The 19,715-nt window shown below is 43.7% G+C and overlaps 1 protein-coding gene across 3 annotated transcripts in view; it reads right to left on the minus strand.

Annotated features, from left to right (window-relative positions):
- The window catches only part of Map3k9 (mitogen-activated protein kinase kinase kinase 9), a 67,314-nt gene that overhangs the window by 41,932 nt on the left and 5,667 nt on the right, over positions 1 to 19,715 (minus strand). Inside the window, exon 2 of one of the 3 annotated variants that reach the window (XM_048798888.1) lies at positions 17,523 to 17,936. In XM_048798888.1, the coding sequence (XP_048654845.1) occupies positions 17,523 to 17,754 (232 nt within the window). In that variant the 5' untranslated portion in view covers positions 17,755 to 17,936. Of the gene's footprint in view, positions 1 to 17,522; positions 17,937 to 19,715 lie in introns of those variants that run through there. The other 2 variants (XM_048798889.1, XM_048798890.1) reach the window with 2 other exon arrangements.

The raw sequence follows: 19,715 nt of genomic DNA on the forward strand, positions 1-19,715 counted from the left end.
ATATCCCCAAGCTCTGCCTCCAGTTCCGTTGATGGGAGTGGAAGAATATACTTTCAGATTCATATGAGACGCCTTCCATGCTATGAGCTTTTAGCCAATGGAAGCTAAAAAGATGGTGCAGCTTCTGTTTGTTCCTTGGAACACTAGTGCTTGGAGCCTCGAGCCACCACACAAGGCCAAAGCTCTGAGATAGCCAGTCCATGGAAGGACTGCAGGTGGGTGGTGCCACTGTGCTAACCTTCAAGATCTCCCAGTCCAGACATTGGACATGTGGGTAAATGACCTTCAGATAATTCCTAACTCCATCTATTGGCATTACTCTGAGCCTTCACCTCTTCCCAACTGAGACCCAGATGTTGAGAAACCAGGACAAGCCATCCCTTCTGAGCCCCTTCCAAATTTTGACCCACAGTCTCCATGAGCATCATAAAAAAGGTTCTCATTCGGATTGGTTGATTCTGAAGCAAGAGTAATGGAAACAGTAGGTGACAAATTTGTGAATCTAGTCATGTCTGCTGCTACCAGAGAAGCAGCTGCTCTTTGAAATAGAATTTTTAATAAAGGAGAAGTCACCTTTCACCAAGTGTTCACACCAGCTTCATGCTAAGGGCTTAATGCAAAACTTTATTATATGCATAACTTCATTTAATCTTCATTATAATGCTCTGAGTTAACAGGAAGATTGTCTTCTGTGGGAGACCAACCTTACATGTGACTGAGTCACACTCCCCGGCTGGGTGCTAAGTCACAGAAATGTGGCAGAGCTTTCCCCACCCTTCTTGGGTGTAAGGGTTGCTGTCTCGTGCATGGGTATATCTTGCTACAGCCCCATGGGTGAAGCTATGCTCACCTGTTCCTTTGTAATATAACCCCGTGCCCTGTTTAGGATAGAATCTTCCATGGAAGTGCCTTGTGTGTGTCCCCTTCTCTTACTGTGCCCTTGGGTGTGGCCTACCCAGGTGTCAGTCAACCTGCTGACAGTGGACATCATGAAGATAGACTCAGCCCCCTGAAACCTGACCCCTTGCCTCATTTGAATAGCTTCTCCTCAATAAAAGGGGTCAGCGCATGCTCGCTCTCTCTCTCTTTCTGCGGACCCTTAAGGTCAGAGGAACCGTCACAGCGACCCTAAAGAAAAAGGTATTTGTGTCTCTTGTGTGGTTATTTTGTGCAGCCCAGTTAGACCAGTTTAACTAGAGTGACCCCTGAGCCTTTTAGTCGCGAGAACAGAAACCCAGCAGTCTTCATCTCACAGAAGAGAAAATGGGCTCAGAGGTCGAGGATTTTGCCCAAAGCAGTGATACAGAGCCAATAGCACTCTACCATGGTTCACTCTTTGACCACATAGATAGAGGAACTGTTTCTACATCAAAGACTTGCCCACCTGAGGCATGGTGCTTCTGTTCGATATTCCATGCCTGGGAATTTCCAAAAGAAGCCAGGTGATGGGGCATAACACCAACAAACACTTGACTGAACTGGAGCAGGCCCCTTCCCTAGAAAGTCACAGCTATGGCCCCAAATGCCCAACTACCAGGACCTCCTGAATCCTACCCATATTTTAAGGCCTGACTCCTACATCCAGTCCTTCCAGTAATCCTTCCCTTCTCCAGAACCCCAAATTGCCTGTCTCTGGTCTGTTATTCCATATTGTGCCATACTTTCCAGGTCGGTGTGTGTTTACATAATATGGCTCCTGATAACAGAAAGAATGCAGTAGAAACGACGTCTATATTACATAGATGATTGATGTATCACATTTCCTACATCATCTGTACAACAGTGGCTACATCCTGTTGTCATGAAGACCTGCTAGGCGTGTAAACTGGTTGAGAGTCATAACCCACACACAATCCGAACACTGCAGACTCTCCGACCTGCACCTCACACAGGGTATCAGAGAAGAGAAAGACTCTTAGGGCAGAAGAGGAAACAACACCCCCTGCCACAGGTACCAACTCTATCCCAGCACCTTGCAGGCAAGGAAACCCAGACCATAAAGGCTCAAAACGCTGGGAGCAGCCATTCCAAACCCCAACTCCTTAATGGCACTGGAAAGCTATGAAACACGGATTAAAGTTTCCTATGAGTCACCCTGAACCTCTCCGTCTAAAAGCAGGGAGGGACCAACCTAGGGCACCTCCTCAGGCTAAGACTAGCTCTGTTCTGACTCACTCTTTCAGTCTATGCCATGGAGGCCTCATTTCCTCTCTCCTGCCTCCATGCCCACTAGGGAGGAGGACAAGGTTGTACCTTCCCAACCTGTTTCAAAGGTTACTCCACAAACTCTCTTCCCCATGAGAGTTAAAGATCTCACCATGGTTGGGCAAACTTAAAAACCACAGTTTTCATGGTGGTACACCTCTGTTTCCAGGGGAGAGCCAGTCTGTTCCTTTCCCTCCCTGCTACCTGGGAAGGCAGGCCTAACAGGCATACCTAGAAACTGCTGGGAAAATGCTCAAACGCCTTATTCCCAGCTCCCGGCAAACCCCCAGGTGAGGAAAGGTCTTTAAATACCTCCTTCCTGAGCAGTGACATTCTTATTCTTCTTGTTCCCAGGGTCTCCTCCAATATACTGAATATCAAATAAAGCACCAAGAAGCTTAATAGGAACCTAAAATTGGCCAGATTCCTGGCCTCTGCAACCTAACATCATGCACATAAAATCAAAGGCTCACATGTCAGAATCCCAGGGCAAAACTGTGTCCAATCAGGAGGAAGGGGGATGACAACATCATAAAGTAAATTAAAATTAGTCTGACTCTTATTTTTCTTCAGCAATCAGGGGGAATCACAGGGTCTACAACAACACTTCTTCAAATTCCCCTTTTAAATCCTACTCACTGCCCTTACACAAAGGAGTTCATAAACTTCATGCTCAAAATTCCTTTTAAAAGAGTGTTTCTCCTGGACTGAATCTGCAAGATTCAGTCATTGCCCCCTCCCTTTCCATCCACCACAAAAGTTCCAGTAGCAGCATGGTCAAGATTTTCATTGTGGGGCAGAAAGAAATAGCCAACAGGTTTCTCTTTGATAGCTGGGGTGCTGTTCCACCAGTCATCAATTCAAACAGGAATTAATGGTAAAGTCAAACGCATCTTTCATGCTATTAATCTAAAAATCTAAGTGGGCACCACACAGCATGCCTAGCTGCCCTCCATGGAAATGACACTGTCACGCTAGTCAGACATGGTCCATCTGGCAATACACTCAGCAGCAAAGGCAATTACCCAGGAGGGCCTGCTCACCTCCAAGGTGACGCAGAGCTGAAAGTTGTGGCATCTGAATAACCACAGAGGACTCTGCCATTAGCAAATGTGTCCAAACCCTTGTTCAACGTTAACATCATTCTTTTGTTAAAAAATGTAAAGTTCTATAAACAATCATCTGCGAATTTATGTGAAATCTGTATGCATTTCCTTTGTTTGAACAAAAACAAAACCACAACACAAACACAAGTAAAATCAAGAGCGCAATGAAGTAGAAACTTTTATTAGAGCCCAACTTCTGGACAGCTGTATAAGCATGATGATTTTGGTTTAGGACAAACACTAACAAGAAGTAAAGCTGAGGTTCGAATTGTGCTTTTGGAGAGGGCCTGGGAAAGGGGAAATGAGACACTAGCTCCCAGGTCCTGTATATTTTAGGTGACAGAGCCCCTGGGTGGAGCAGTGAGGGATCCCCCATCTGCGATTCCAGATGTGGGAATGACATACCCCACAAAGACACCAAAATCAGGTTGAAAGTCAGGTCTAGCCCCATCACACCCAGATTTTGGTGAGTTCAGGGTCCGCCCTGCAGAACAATGTGCTAGAGAGCATTTCCTACTATGGTGTGTGTCCAAAGTACAAAGAGCACCACATAAGTACTCAAAGGCCCAGGATGCAAGTTTAGGCGCCATCGTTCTTTAGCTCTATTCTTAGGCAAAGCATTAAAGATCTCTAAGTCTCAGTTTCCTCTACTGTAAAATGGGGATGCCACTACCTTTGCCTGAGAACCTCGGTTGCTGTTTAAAAGAAAATTCTGAAACATCCAATATAAAACATGATTATTCTTCATCTCCATCTCTAGGAATATGGGTGGAAGGATGAGGCCCATTTATTACTGCCCTATGAACAATTAGCTAAGGAAAAATTAAGATAAAGTCACATTATTCTAACAAAATTATCTGAGAGAAACTTACATGGGGAAAACTTACATCCTTAATTGATTTTCCACCACTAATTATTAGGTTTGACAGAATGTCTTTCCTTGTCACCAGCTGCCATGCATTTGGGAGGGGCAAACCAATTTTGTTATTAACTTAACCCAAGTAATTAGAAAGGGTAGGTCTCCTATGGCAGGGAGAGAGAAAACAAATCACACAACTGTGACAACAGTGTGCACATTATTATTGATCCACTCCAGAATTCCTGTCCCTAAGCACAGGTAGCCAGGAGTCCAGTGCTTGAGAAATAAATTGTTTTTACTGTTTTTTTTTTCCCCTCTTCCTAAAAACGATACCATCTGGAAGAGAATGAACATGTTTTCCTTCTACATAGCACAAAAAAGAAAATGATGAAGTTCATGTTAGTAATCAAGAAAGACACGCAGACTTCACACCCAAACTTTAACCCCAAGGCTTATGAGCAAATAGTCCTGATTCCTCAGGTGGGGTCTAGATCCTTATCCCACTATGTTTTGCAATACTTCGGACTCAGTTGGAGCACTGGGCAGAGTAGCGGGATGCAGGTGCTGAAAGAAAGAACATCCTCATGAGACAAGCTTCCCATCAGCAGGGCCTTCAGCAAGTCATACAACTTCTCCTGATTACAGCTATAAGGTTCCGTAAACTCTCAAAGCACAACACAAAGTTAAGAATGGCTGGAGACTAAAGGCGACTACTATCTTTCCTAACCATGCTCCTTTTCTCCTTCCTCTTAGATTCTTAAAGGTTAATGGAATGCAGAAACCAAATGCTGTAAGTGTCCAGACATCATATACACTGTGACTTGAATAGAAGGAGGAGATAACTTATGTCTACAAGAACAGGAGAACCAAATGTAAGGACGAAAAACAGTTATGTTCACACAATGGAATCTGGGACTTTTTTTTTTCAGTGACAGTTTCCTATTACACTGCTTTATCATGCACATTTGCTTGCATACAGTCCTAAAGGATTTGCAGAAAAAAGGCTAACTTATAAGATCATTCATTGCAGGGCCTGCTGCTCCAGTGCCCCCAGATCTGCTCTAAGGGAGGAGGGACAGTCAGAGCTTTCACAGCTGGGAAATTCCAGAGGCAAACAGGCTTCCAATCACATAAGCTGTTCTAAGGAACACTTTCCTCTAGTGTCCCAGGCTCCTGAAAAGTTTATGAAATGGATAAATAAGAGCAAAGGCTTAAAGCAAATAAATGCAACTTGTTCAAAAGAAGACTTTGAGTCCATCCAGAAAGGAACTAGGGACAAAGTAAGGGCAAGATTTCTTAGCAACAGTGGAACTGCTGACAAACAGACTATGTTACACAAAGTCCTATATTATGTACGATGTGGGTCGGGGGAGGTCAGGGAGTAAGGGAAGATAAAAGGAAGAAAAATAGTAAAACTTTTGATGTCAAAAATTCTACAAATAAAAATTTTTAAAAAAAGAAAATAACAGAATATTAGAAGAGTCCTATTGAGTTTCTTATTTTTCATTAAAAAAAAGTTATTGAAGGAGAAAAAAATTCAACCACATTTACTTCTAAGAAAGAAACTTAGGGTGGGAAGGAGACTTTTCTTTGTCTTTCATTTCTGTACTACTTTTACCCATGTAAGTGTATTACATTTTTAATTGTTAAAATCTACAGTGTAATTGAAGAGAATATGATTAAAACATTAAGGACATGCAAACAAAAGATAAAGGGAACCAAAAGCACAGCACAAATTGAGATCTAAATACTGAGAGAGCAAAGGTAGCAGCCAGAAGTCTACTCATGATGGTCAATATACTGAGCACCTACTAAGCGTCAAGCACTGCTAAGAGCTTCACCTAGATTGTTTTATTTAATCCTCATTTCTATGAGATAAGTGGTATTCTAATTAGTCCCATTTTACATTTGCAAATACTCAAGCACAGAGAACATGTTATCTGTTCAAGGTTCCCAGCTAGCAAATCACAGCCAGGCAGTACGCATACCCAGGCTCTGTGGGTCATCTCCAATGGAAACAGGGGTCCGTAGCCTAAATGTGGGCTCTGCAGTGTCTGGAAAATGTCTGTGGGGAGAAGGGGGATGGCATGGGAAAAGACACAGTGCTGGAATCCACAGTGATCAAAATCATACCAACATTTCAGGAGGACCTACTAAGTGCTGGGAACAAGAGACTTGGGAGAGTGCAAGTAGGGATAACTCTCCACTACCTTCCAAACCAAGACCACAAAGCTCAAAATAAGAGCTCTTGAGCCCACCCTGAATATTCCGGAGTCTTAAAAGAGCCTGCGCAACATGAATGCAGAGCTGTTGTGGGGAAGCCAGGCAGGAATATGAAAGAGACAGACATTCCCTTTGGCCTCAGCAGCAGATTGCTGCACCAGGGAAGGGAGGGAGAGAAATGTCCTGCCTTCCTCCTGGGGCAAACTCATTTCAATTATCAACTAAGAGTCCAGCAGAGCCATAAACTGGCCAGCTGTCTAATTCAATCAGGCCAAAGGCCCTAACAGGGCAAGGCAGCATTTTCCATGGGCCCAGGCACTTGAAGGCGGGGTCCCCAGGGAGTGAGAGGCACAGGCCTCTTGCACAAGACACTCTTGCTGCAGTTAGAAAAAGCTAGTGGGGACTGAGCCCTTTCAGTGGCTTCAGCTAAAATAAACATGCCTGTTTTAGTAGGAGGGGATAAAAATATGCCAGGCTGGCTTAGGAGAAGGTTCCCCCAAATCCCCCACGCACTTTAAAAAAGTGAAATCCAACCATATCCTACATACACCTAAATTAACAAAGAATAGGACAAAGTTTCTCGTACTCCTTAAAAAGAGGGGGGAAAGCCCAGCAACCATCTACTACTGAACACAGTGCCTGAGCAACACTTGGCTGACACCATTTCACATCATCTTAAAATAACACTGCTCTTTTCTGTGTTGTCCACATTTTACAGATAAGATTCCTGAAGCTCTGAGAGGCTGAGCACATGCCCAGTGTCAGATGCCCAAGAAGAAAGTAGGTTAAATCCAAAGCTGTCAAACTCCTGAGCCAGTGTCCTTTCCATGAGACCATAATGGTTCCCAAAACCAAGCCTAAGGAGAAAACTACTTATTTCTCAAACCAAAACCTTCAACTTTCTTAGGAGGAGCAAAAACCCTGGGGAGGTCAGGGAAAGGAACATGAAATGCATAGGTTTTAATATGGCTAATTTCTACATCTCTGTATGTACCCTGCACAGGATACCAGGCCTTCCTACAATTTTATTAGTGAGTGGGATATAGAGGAGCACAATCAAAACCACCTGCATGGTCTTGAACCTCATCTGAAAAAGCTCTGTGTTTATTCAGAAAAGCGGGCAAGAGGCAAGTGTAAGTCAAAGAAGCAACAAAGCTCTAAGATACCCGGATGCCCTTTGCTTAGCTCCAAGGACAGAAGTAGCATTCAACTAACTGGGCCTTGCTTCCAGGATGAAGGATGTCCTTGGTCTGTTGTGAATCTTTGTCATGATTCATGTGACCGGAGCATCTTCCCTCAGCAAGGCCATCTGTCACAGCCTGGGCAGCAATGGGGGATGGGAAGCACCTGCAGGTTCTTGTCAACTATTTCTCCACTAAATCACTAGGCAAAGAGTCCCTTTCAGAGGTTCAGCCCCTGAAAGGGGCAGCCTGGAATAGGGGAACCTGGGCACACTGAAGCCTGACACACAGATGCAGACAAACTATTTTGTCACTACCAGATCCCAAACACACTGACATTCAAACTTTAAGTCCCAGAAGGAATAAACACCATCTCCTCCAAATCTCTCACTTTACAGATGAAGACTCTGAGGTTCAGAGAGATTACAAGATGCAACCAAGGCCACCCAGCCAGATGGTGTCAAAGACAGCACTTAGGCCCACGTTCCTCCCACCACCCCAGTCCACCTCTTACACGGACACCCAATTTAAATTCTCTTATAACAAACAATCTTGATTCATAACCTTCTTTGAGATGTAGATTAATACAAGTTCTGGCCCTCTCCCTCTAAAATGAACCAGCCCACATTTTACTTGGATTCCATGGTGTCATGGTGTGCACAGCCTCTGTGTTAACAATCCTTTCTTTCAAAAAGGAACAAAGTATGGCTGTACAAGAGGTTCCCAGAGTACTGAAGGGGACTCCATGTGATGACCCATGCACCCTAGGAAGAAGCTACATTCTTCTCTTGGCTCCGCCAGACCACTGATATCATGGTTTTGTGTCCTAACCAAAAGCAATTCTGAACTACCTCCTTAGAAAGAGGTGAAGCACCAGGTTAAGGAAATTTTTCCAAGAGATGTGGAGGAAAGGAGAGAAAGCAGGCTCTTTTTTTGTCTGCTTAGGAATCCTTAAGTACAAATCTTGACCTTGAGCTATGACAGGGCCACAGCCTGCAAGGGGTGATCACTATTAGCTACTGCCACATTTGCTTGTAGAGGGACCTGGCAAGGAAAGACATAACAATGTGTTTAACTCTCAAAGCAACAGTAGCTCAGTCAGAGGAAACAGAGGAAAGGAAGACTAAAGATTTGTCTGGAGGGCTGGGGATGTGGCTCCATGATAGAGCACTTGCCTGGCATGCATGAGGCCCTGGGTTCAATCCCCAGGAAGCCTGCGTACCTTTCAAAGTCTCCTTGTGCTAAACTGGACAACTCTCTGAGGCGTAATCATAGTCCAGAAATCCCTCCCAGTGTCCTTCACATGACACAAGCTTCTGCTCTGACATCATCACAAGCTCTATCAGTGCCTAAAACATGCCCAGGGTCCCAAGTCACTTCCTGCCCCACTTTGTAAACTTCAGAGAAGCCCCTGAGGGGACCAAATAGGATGGAAAGGTAGGCAGGGCTCTAGAGCAGCCCTGGAGAGATAAAGGCAAAGGTCCCACAAAAAGTTCAATTTCCCTCCTCAATGGTTCCTCAGCTCCACCAACCACAGGAAAAGGCTGAGGCGGATGAATCCAGAGGGAACACCGAGGATGCCATTTAGAGGATCTCTGCCTAGAAACTCCTTGCCCCACTCTCCCTTCCCATTGTGTCTCACCGACACCCATCTTCCCCACTTCAGATCACATCCGAAACAAAGTGTGCTCAGGCAGCCCTTCCACAGTCCCCGTTTCGGTGCGTCCCTTTATCGGTCATTCTTGTGGCACCAACATCTCCCCTTCATGGCTCTGATCAGTCCTGACTTGACATTTTTGTTTCACTGTGTTTTGATCCTTTTCCCTGACCTCACAGGGAGCACCTTAAGGGCAGGTCCTGTGTCTAGTTTTGCTGAGGGTTATATTTCTAACACCACGTGCTCAGTCAGACTCCACACAAAAGGAAGCCATTGGGGATAGAAGTGTAAATACAGAAAGAAAGGAGCAGGCCAGGGGGGCCCAAGAGGAAATTGAGTTTCCCAGGCCACACTGAAGAGCTAAGGTGACAGGCTTGTAAGTAGGCCCTGTGGCCTCACTGGTTTCTTCTGCAGAGTCACACTCACCTGGCTGACTGCTTGCTTCATTGTGGCTTTATTCACGTATGTATTTACATTGGCTCTTTATTCACAGAAAATGTTTCCCATCAACTGAACACAATGTTCTGGGCAATGACTGGTGGCTAACAGCTAACCTTAGGTACAGTCTCCTGCAACCAAAAAATAATTCCAATTCTTTGATCACTTTTGCCCAGAAAAATCCTCAAAACACATCCATCATCTTCCAACTCTCTATAAGAAGGAACTTGCAAAGAACCCCCACTGTGGGGAGCCACTCCAAATACAAGTACCTTTAAGTCCTGATGCACCATGAGGATCTGAAAGATCACTGGAGTCTGGCATGGTAGTGCCATGACTCGAGACTCGTGACTGGGTCTTTTCCCTCCTCAGATAACAAGGCTAACAAGGCGTGGCCCTAGGAGCAGGCATACCCCTGGGGTTGAGCTACACTCACGTATTCCTTTGTAATCCTACCCCTTTGCCCTGTTTGGGATAGAATGTTCCATAGAAACTCCCTTTATGTGTCCACTTCTCTTGTTCTGCCTTTGGGTGTGGCCTTCCTAGATGTTAGTCAACCTGCTGACAGCAGACATCAGGAAGCTAGACTCAGCCCCCTGAAGCCTGACCCCCTGCCTCATTTGAATGGCTTCCTCCCCAGCCCCCTCTCTATCCACAGACCCCTAAGGTCAGAGGAGCAATCACAACACCCAAAGAAAAAGGTATTTCTCTGTCTCTGTGTGATTTTTCATGCAGCTCCGTTCACCTGGAGTGACCCTGAGTGTTTGTCCTGAGACACAATACCCCATGAGGAGAATAATGGGGGAAGAGAGTCAGAAGGAGCTGAGTCAAGTACAGCGGAAGTGTATCATTTGAGGATGCTTTCAGGAGGCACAGAAAAAGTCATCATCCACCTCCCAACAAGATGGGAAAACTGGTTTCTCTAGCTGACACTTCATTGCCTTTCAGATATACTCTGGGAATGTTTTGTTGTTTCTTATTTTTTTCACCTATGGGGAAAACTGTTCTGATGGCTGCTCTTCCACCTTTTTCTAGCAAGTTTGATGCCACTTTGCCCCTGGCCAGCACACCGGTGCCTTAGCTGCTTTATCTGAGGCAGGAATGCACTCTGACACACGTGCAGGAAGAAAACACTAGAGAGCAGGATCCAGCAGGTCATAGAGTACCAGGGCCTGGCAGCCAGCAAAATCCCAGCCATGAGAAATCCTACCCAGAAACCCAGGAGGGAGCTTTGGCCAATGTCCAGCCCAGGTATGCTCCAGGCTTAAAACAATAGAACCAGCCAGGTGGGGCCAAGAGGAAGATGGAAGCTCTCTCACCCTTGTGTTGCAAGAAAAGTTATCTCCAGCTTTCTGACCTTGTGAACTCCAAGGGAAGGCTGGAGATGGGCACAAAGCCCAGGAGGCACAAACTAGGGGTCAAAGGGGTGCTACATGGGCCTCCAGTTACAAGAGGCGCAGCCAATCAATCAACTCAACGAAAATGTGAAAAGTACTCTGAAGACCATGAGGGGCAATTCCCAAGCTAGGAACAAAAGAAGCTCTGAGTTGGGCAGAGCAGACTGGCAGAGAGTCTGGTGCACAGTGTGGTGGCCTGATCCCACAACTCCTGGCAGTTGCCATCTGGCTGCTGTGAAAATATCAGCTGGTGGTGATGTCTCCCTGCCATTCCCAGGGCTGGCATTTGGGAACAGTGTGGAGACAGAAGGAAGCAGAGGCCTTCAAGGTTGGTAAGAAATGCACTGTTAAACGCCACACGTGGGCATCCAAAACAGACTGACAGACTCAAGACATTCACAAAGGATCAAGGGCCTGGGGAGTATAATGAGGATGAAAAGCAAATTCCACACAAGTAAGGTATGAATAGCATCTTTAGATGGGAAAAAGTGAGTTTTTACATTTTGAAATCCTATAGTAAACCAGTTGAAGTGATGTCCCATTCACTCATTTATTCATTCATTTATTCTATGTATTCTACACATTCATTCACTGAGGGCACCTGGAACCATGTTAGGAGCAAAAGACACAAAATCTATTTGGAAACCTAAGGGATGCTCCTAAAATCATGGCCAAGAAAAAGAGGAGGCCAAGGAGTGCAGCATGGTGACTATGTGGCTATTCTATAAATACCACAGGGGAGAACATGCACTCCCCCATGGTTGTCACCAAATATCGCAGCCTTATACTAGCTGCTGACTAGCGGCTCTAGTCCCTTGTTGCTCAAATATTCTTTCACATACCATCAGGTAATGTGCATTTAGCAAACAGCTACTGAGCAGAGGCTACAGCAAGATCTGTAATGGGCTCTCAGGAGGAGGTGCAGCCAGGTTTGATTAAGCACAGAAATCTGGATAGGGTTTGGGTAGGCAGAGAGATGAGGTGAGGGCACTCCTGCAAGCAGGGCTGTTCCCACAGCAAGGGCTGCTGTGAGCCTTAGGGCCTGGACCCACCAGGTGTGTTGGGGACAAAGAGGAGACAGGCTTGGCTTAAGGGGAAAGCACCCCTAGAGGAGGAGGAAGAGAAGGCAGCAAAGACCTCACAACAACTTTAGGCTGACATCTGAGAAGAGGAAGGCAGGTGATGCTAGTCCCAAATCAAATACAGGTCTCCACCACCTGTGCTCTTTTCAGCTATAAATTAAGAATGAGTTACTGGAAAGGTAAGGAAGGTATAGGCAGGAGATCAAAAATTAACAAAACTTGGAGGCTGTGGCCTTGTGAGCAGAACAACATTATTTCTAATTATCTGAAACTAAAGCACTACCGGGCCAGACAAATAACACAGCTGAAATACCGCAGCTGTCTAAGAGCCCTGTGCAGGCTATGGTGTAGCGATTAGGAACATACGCTGACAAGACACGATCAGTGGAGAAGAGCATGCTACAAGCAATATGTTTATTGGGATATGTGAGCAGTGAAAATAAATACATGTAAATGCACAGAAAAACACCATTTTTACTTTTATGATTTCCTGTGTTTTCTTTTTTTTTTTTTTTAGTTGTAGATGAACACAATACCTTTATTTTATTTATTTATTTTTATGTGGTGCTGAGGATTGAACCCAGGGCCTCGCACTGTGGCTGAGCCACAACCCCAGCCCCAGAAGGAGAGGCTTTTTACTAAGACTTTATAACAGCTGGAGGTTTATCACCAATTACTTCCTTTTCCCCCATGACAGTACCCACGTATTCATATTTTTTTCTTTATCAGTTCAAAGTCTACTAACATATAATTCCTAGTGTTACACCCTTACATGACAGGGGCCAAATACAATTCTCTGGAATACCTATCAGTTACTTGATAATAAAAATAAAAGTTAATAATACTACCTTTCCTTTGGGAAGTTTTTAGATTTTTTTCTCTTTTTTCATTTTATTTATTTATTTATTTATATTCCCTTTGGCATTACTGGGGATGAAACCCACAGTCTTATGCAAGCTAGGCAAGCACTCTACCAGTGAACCACACCCCCAGTCCCACCAATTTAACTTTTTTTTTTTTTTTTTGCACCAGGAATTGAACCCAGGGGTACTTAACTACTGAGCCACATCTCCAGTGCTTTTTATTTTGAAACAGGGTCTCACTTAAGTTGCTTAGGGCCTCACTAAGTTGCTGAGGCTGACCTGGAACTTGGGATCCTCCTTTCTCAGCCTCCAGAGCTGATGGAATTACAGGTGTGCACCACCACACCCAGCCTAATTTAACTTTTAAGAGAACTATTAAACTGCTATTCTGCCAAGTGCCTTCATGCCAAATCACCTGCTATACAAAATCCTAAAATCCACAAACCTATCCCAAAAAAGACAATCTTCCCACTAAAAGATATCCTTCACTAATGTCTTTACTAACAACCAAATAACTGGTTTTCCCCAGATTTGATGGAGCAGGGAGACATAAATCCATTTTTATAGCCAGTGGCCTTTTACAAGTAGTTTTAAGATGCGATGTTTAAGTTAATGATCTGATGTGGTAAAGCAGTGTAAGGCATTAGTTAAACCAGGAGTCTGAGCCATATGTCCCAGCGCCCAGCTAAATTTGTTTGATTGTATGATGCTAAATATCGGAGTAAACTGTTTTTCCCCATACATATCCTGCCTTAAGATTCCAAGGCAGGGCTAGGATTGTGGCTCAGTGGTAGAGCGATCACCTTGCATGTGCGAGACCTGGGTTCAATCCTCAGCACCACATAAAAATAAATAAGTAAAATAAACGTATTGTGTCCAGCTACAACTAAAAAATTTTAAAATTTTTTTAAAAAAAAGATTCCATGGCAAAGCCAGGCCTGACACAAGCTTATAGTCCCAGCTGGTTGGGAGGCTGTGGCAGGAGGATCGTAAGTACAAGGCCAGCCTGGACAACTTAGCAAGACTCTGTCTCAAACTAAAAAAGAATGGGGGAGCTGGGGTTGTGGCTCAGTGGTAGAGCACTCGCCTTGCACGCAGGAGGCCCTGGGTTCGATCCTCAGCACCACATAAAAAAATGGATAGGTAAAATAAAGGTATTGTGTCCAACTATAACTAAAAAATAAATATTAAAAAAAAAGGACTGGAGATATAGCTCAGTGACAGAGCACCCTGGGTTCAATCCCCAGTACACAAAATAAACAAAAAGATTCCATGAACACCGCTGGCTGCCTCCCCTCCAGATGTGTTTGTCCTTGGTATCATACCTTGATTATTAGTGGGACTCAATGCCACCCAGCATAAAAGCCTCTATTTCCAGCCTCCTTTGCTGCTAGTCACATTTATGTGATCATATTGTACTAGATCTCTGAGAAATTAATGGGAGCTGACCCAGTCACTAGGAGCACCTCAGTCTGCACTTCTGCTTTTCCACCTCCTTCAGGCCTGTACTTGGATCAGATATCTGGTCCTCCACATACTGGGATGATAGAATAAAAAATAGGAACCTGGGGCCCTGATAACCCTATGGAGCTACCCTAAAATCCTCAGACTTCTTTTCAAAGATAAATATATACCTTATTTTATTTTTTTGTTTATTTATTGCAGCACTAGGACTCAAACTCAGGGCTCTGCACATGCTAGGCAAGGTCTCTACCCATGGGCTATGTCCCCAGACCTATACCTCATTTTAGTCATTGTTATTTTGTTTTGTTTCTTAGGTTATATACAGTCAGACCTAAACTTAATGTGCATTATATATATACACAAAGAATACTGTGTGCCATAGACATTTCACTGCTGGTAAATGGAAAATGACTGTTTCAAGTAGGTGATCAGGATAATAAAACATTTTTTATTCCTTTATTTTATTTACTTATTTTTATGTGGTGCTGAGGATCGAACCCAGTGCCTTACAGGTGCCAGGCAAGTGCTCTACCACTCAGCCACAACCCCAGCCCCAATAAAACATTTAAACACGTTACTTTTTACTAAGAGTTTATAACAGCTGTATATTATCACTGACTACCTTCTTTTTCCCACAAAGATGGTCCCCATATATTCATACTCTTTTTCTCTATCAGTTCAAAGTCAGCTAACATACAATTCTTAGTATTCTACCCTTACATGGCAGTGACCAAAATCCAACTCTCCAGAATACTTAATAAAAACTAAGGGAAACAGGACAGTGTCCCTAGGTCTACAAAACACAAAGTTATGATTCCCAAATTGAAGGCAATGGGCAAGGAATGGCATAGCATTTTTAAAATCATTTCCAAATCATGCTCACATTGCAGTGAAATAATAATGAGGGTCAACGAGGTACCCACTGGATATATAGAATCCTAGGCAAATATCCACCCACAGACTAATGTCAAGGGGCTACTCCAACTCACATGTGAGATTTACAGCTGGTAAAACATCAGCACCAACCATAAGGTACACTGTACCAGACTCACTTCTGGCCATGTGTTGACAAGGTCCTTCAAAATACTACCCTATGTAAAAATCCTCTCTCTCCACAACAGGCCACCTGGAGGGTCCTCCCATGGCAATCCCGAAACACACTTAAGGACAAAGAAAGGATCAAAGCACTGTCTTCTGGAAAAGAGAGTGACATTTAAGTCTCCTGCCCTCTCCTACCAACAGCAGCACTTTGGCATGGCAGCCTTTCCTTTCCAAGAGCCTAGAGTCCAAAACACAAACCTTATAAAAGTAAGGCTAGCTTGAAATTAGGCTCAATTAAAACTTCATCAAGAAACTGATAAACTTTTACAATTTGGTTATCCTAGCCCAGCTTTCTAAACAGGTTCAATTATGCAACATTAAAGCACTTTTCCTAATTCTCCTAGCATGATAAGGATATATAAAAAAATGATAATAATAAAGAAAATTCAGCTTCTATAACACATTTTCTACCAACACATCTGCTGCTTCTTATCCCATCATCCAAAGCAATCTCTAGGTAGAAGTACTCTGAAAGAGGTCACCAAAAGTTTGAATTTATTTAGTACATTTAAAGAACAGAATTGGGGAAGAAGGTTCAGAACATGATAAAGAGATAAAATAATGGTTAAGGGAAAAAGAGAAAACAGATTTTATTTTATGTAACTAAAAACTTCTACACATATCATACCTAAAATGAATATCTAACATTCCATACTCTTGCAAGAAGGAAGATTCTATATTAAGGGGGTGAAGAGTACACAGGTAGAAAAGATAAAAGTAACAAAGGCTATTTTAAAGTAAATTGGAAAGTATATCTGTGTGTGTGTGTGTGTGTATACACACACACATATATGTGTTTAATATATACATACATATATGTGTGTATATAGATATACATATATATACACACATGTATATATATATGAACCCCATATGATTTTAAAATGTCTGGAAGAATATGCTAAATGTAAGAATTGATCTTGCTAAAGGAAAATACTGAATTAGCTCTCTCTTCTATTTGTTTATGTGTACTTTCTAAGTTTTCTACAACAATTTGCAATTTTTAAAGTAACTGATTAACAAGAACATTAACAGAAAAATAACCACATCTGGAACAACTTGGAACAAAACAAGGTCTGAAGGATTTCTGGGCTTAAAACAGAAGAACACAGAGAGAGTGAAGTCCCTGGGGCCCATGTCACCCCCAAAGTCCTTCAACTCAAATGCCCAGCTCTCTGGGACAGGATGCTCAAAGTGATCTTAAGCATATACCTTTAAGCAACTGTATGCTGTCTACAGTCAGGTTAGGCAGGAGACAACACAAACCACCCCACAAATAAAGCGTATTCCTAGGTCCTCTGATTCAGCCCTGGTGAACTACGGAAATCACTACCAACTTGCTATTTAATTATACCTAACACTTGCTTTACAATCCAGTTTATGGATACTGGGTGTTTAATAAACAGTTATTTCTCAGTTCCCTACTATTAAATACCAGGTAGTTTTGGGATTAATGCCATCTCTGGGCTACCCGGAGGTCTGTAACACTACCAGCCAGGTCATGTTCTCCAAACTGGTACTGTCATCTCAATCAGCTCACCATTTAAAAAATTTGCCCCTTCTTCTGATGGTCTCTTCTCTGGTGGGTACCTTAAGTTGAGGTGTTTAGGCAGAAATTCAAGCAGGTGGCACAGGTCTGCTTTTACTTGCTGTTCCACAAAGAGGGAAATCCGTCTTTGATTACCTACACAACTTCCCTCAAGTGGGAAAAATAAATGTGTTCTTGCAGCACGTATCAGAATTACATATTGCCAACCTTGCCTGCTAATTGGAGTTCAAACTTATCCCACCAGTTTTCCCTGGCACTCATTCCACTCCCGCATCCCCTCCCACTCAAGAATGGAATATTTCAGGCAAGGTTCCACGGGGAATCCACTCCTACTGAGGCCACGGCCTCAGAGTGAAGGTGCCATTAACCCTCCAGCCCAGCTCTTCCTACTACTCACTGTTGCTGGACTTAAGGTCGCGGTGGATGATGGGGACGATTGCCTCATCATGTAGGTAGTTCATCCCTCTGGCGATCTGCACAGCCCAGTTCACCAGGATGTCCGGGGGGATCCTTTTCCCAGATAACACTCTATTCAAAGGCCCTCCGCGAGCAAACTCCATGACTAAGCAGAGGTTGGGTTCCTTCAGACACACACCCCTAAGAGCAATGATGTTGGGGTGCTTCAGCATGGCGAAGAGCTTGGCCTCTTGGCGAACGTTCTCTATGGTCTGGCTGATGTCCTCATCGGGGTCGTGGCGAGCTGCTTTCACGGCTACCTCATCGCCTATCCAGAAAGCACGATAGACCTTCCCAAAGCCCCCAATGCCAATAATCTCTTCCAGGGTTAGCTCCGCAAAATCAATCTCTAACACTGAAAAGGAAGAAAGAAAGATGTCAAGAACATCCTCAACACATTTGCCATTCATTTACCTCAATGGGTGAACGTAACAAGTTTGTCCTTTCCCTGGGCTCTTCTGTCTCCCCATTCGTTATAAAGTAAACTCCAGAAGAGCAAGAACTGGGATCAACCTCTTTTTTTCATTTGCACTATTCTTAGTGACCAGCAGCACATAGTGGACATTCAATAAATATTCATAGAATAAATTCTACATGGAAAACCAGGGAGCCTCCTCTAAGACCAACCACGATAACTAAAGGGAACATCAGGGATCCTTAGCTGGGACCTATTCACTGTGTACTTGGTGGTGAGGGGCACACAACCCAGGGCCAGGGCAGACATACTACAGCCTTACCACAGCTTGAGAAATCTGATCACACTGACTCTCATAACAGGACAGGAGAGTAAGAAGGTGAATGAAGAAGAAGTCTCAAGGAAGATAACACTTGACATGGAAGGCATCTCATCAGGTGATGAAGGAGAACAGGGTGAAGGACAATCAGACAGGGGGAAGAACATGAGCAAGTACATGGGACATGAGAGTACATGATATATTAGGAACCTGAGGGAGTCCAGTGTGCCTGGATCATATGCACTGGGATAGGAGACGAGGCTCGAAGACTTTTTGGGGATAACCAGGTAGTGAAATGCTTTCAGGCCAATCTGAAGGGCTTGAATGTCACACTGTAAACAACAGGAGTCATGTCGTTTTCAGAAGGGTAGGGCTGTTTGACCTGTGATTTAGGAAGAATGGCAACTCTGGCAGCCATGTACAGTATAACTTGAAAAGCAAAGGGCCACTGAGAAAGCCACTGTGGGGGACTCAAGCGTGCTGACTCTCAGCAGCAGTGAGGATGGGAGGACTGAGTCTACCTGGGAGACTGGCAGAATTTGGTTCTACCAGGACCTGATGATTGAGATGTATGGGAAAGGAGCCTCACAGGAGACATCTTACTCCAGAGACACCTGCCCCCAGCTCAATCCCCAGTGCTTCCAGTATCACCCAAACACTCATTCTCCTTCCCAAATCCAGAGTCTGAACCTAAGGTACTTGATTATACCTTTTGCTCTGTTTGTAAAGGTTTTCATGGGTAGATAATAATAGCTACCAGTGATTATAAATCTTGGGCTAGTTATGGTGTTAAGTGCTGTTATGAGAAAAATGTTATTTTCTGTTTCTCTCATAAACCCTGTTCTCTGTCCCCTCCATCTCTTTTGTCTTTACCTGGCTGATCTAAATTCATTCCTCCAGTTTCAAATGTCAATTTCATAGAAGAACTTTTAGCCCCCAGACCAATGAAGTCAAGCCCTCCCCCACTGGACTTTTGATAACAATCTCCACTTTGCAAGAATCATCAAGGTTATAAATTACTTAAATACTTGTCCGATGACTGTTTTCCTGCTAGATCATGAAATTCAAAAGGGCAAATATTCTGTTAGCCTTTTTCACTACTGGATTCACCGTGCCAAACATTTAGTAGGTGACCAAGAGATCACTGAAATAAAATGAAAATAACACCAACAAAAATCTACCTCAGGGGCTGCAGCTGTGGCTAAGCTGTAGCGCATTCACCTGGCATGAGTGAGACACTGGGTTTGATTCTCAGCACCGCATATAAATAAATAAAATAAAGGTCAATCAACAACTAATATATGTGTGTGTGTGTGTGTGTGTGTGTGTGTATATATATATATATATATATATTTTTAATTTTTTTTTTTTTTTTCAATTCATTATCTCAATGATAGAAA

Source organism: Marmota marmota, unplaced genomic scaffold (genome assembly GCF_001458135.2).
Source record: "Marmota marmota marmota unplaced genomic scaffold, marMar, whole genome shotgun sequence".
NCBI classification, from domain to species: domain Eukaryota; kingdom Metazoa; phylum Chordata; class Mammalia; order Rodentia; family Sciuridae; genus Marmota; species Marmota marmota.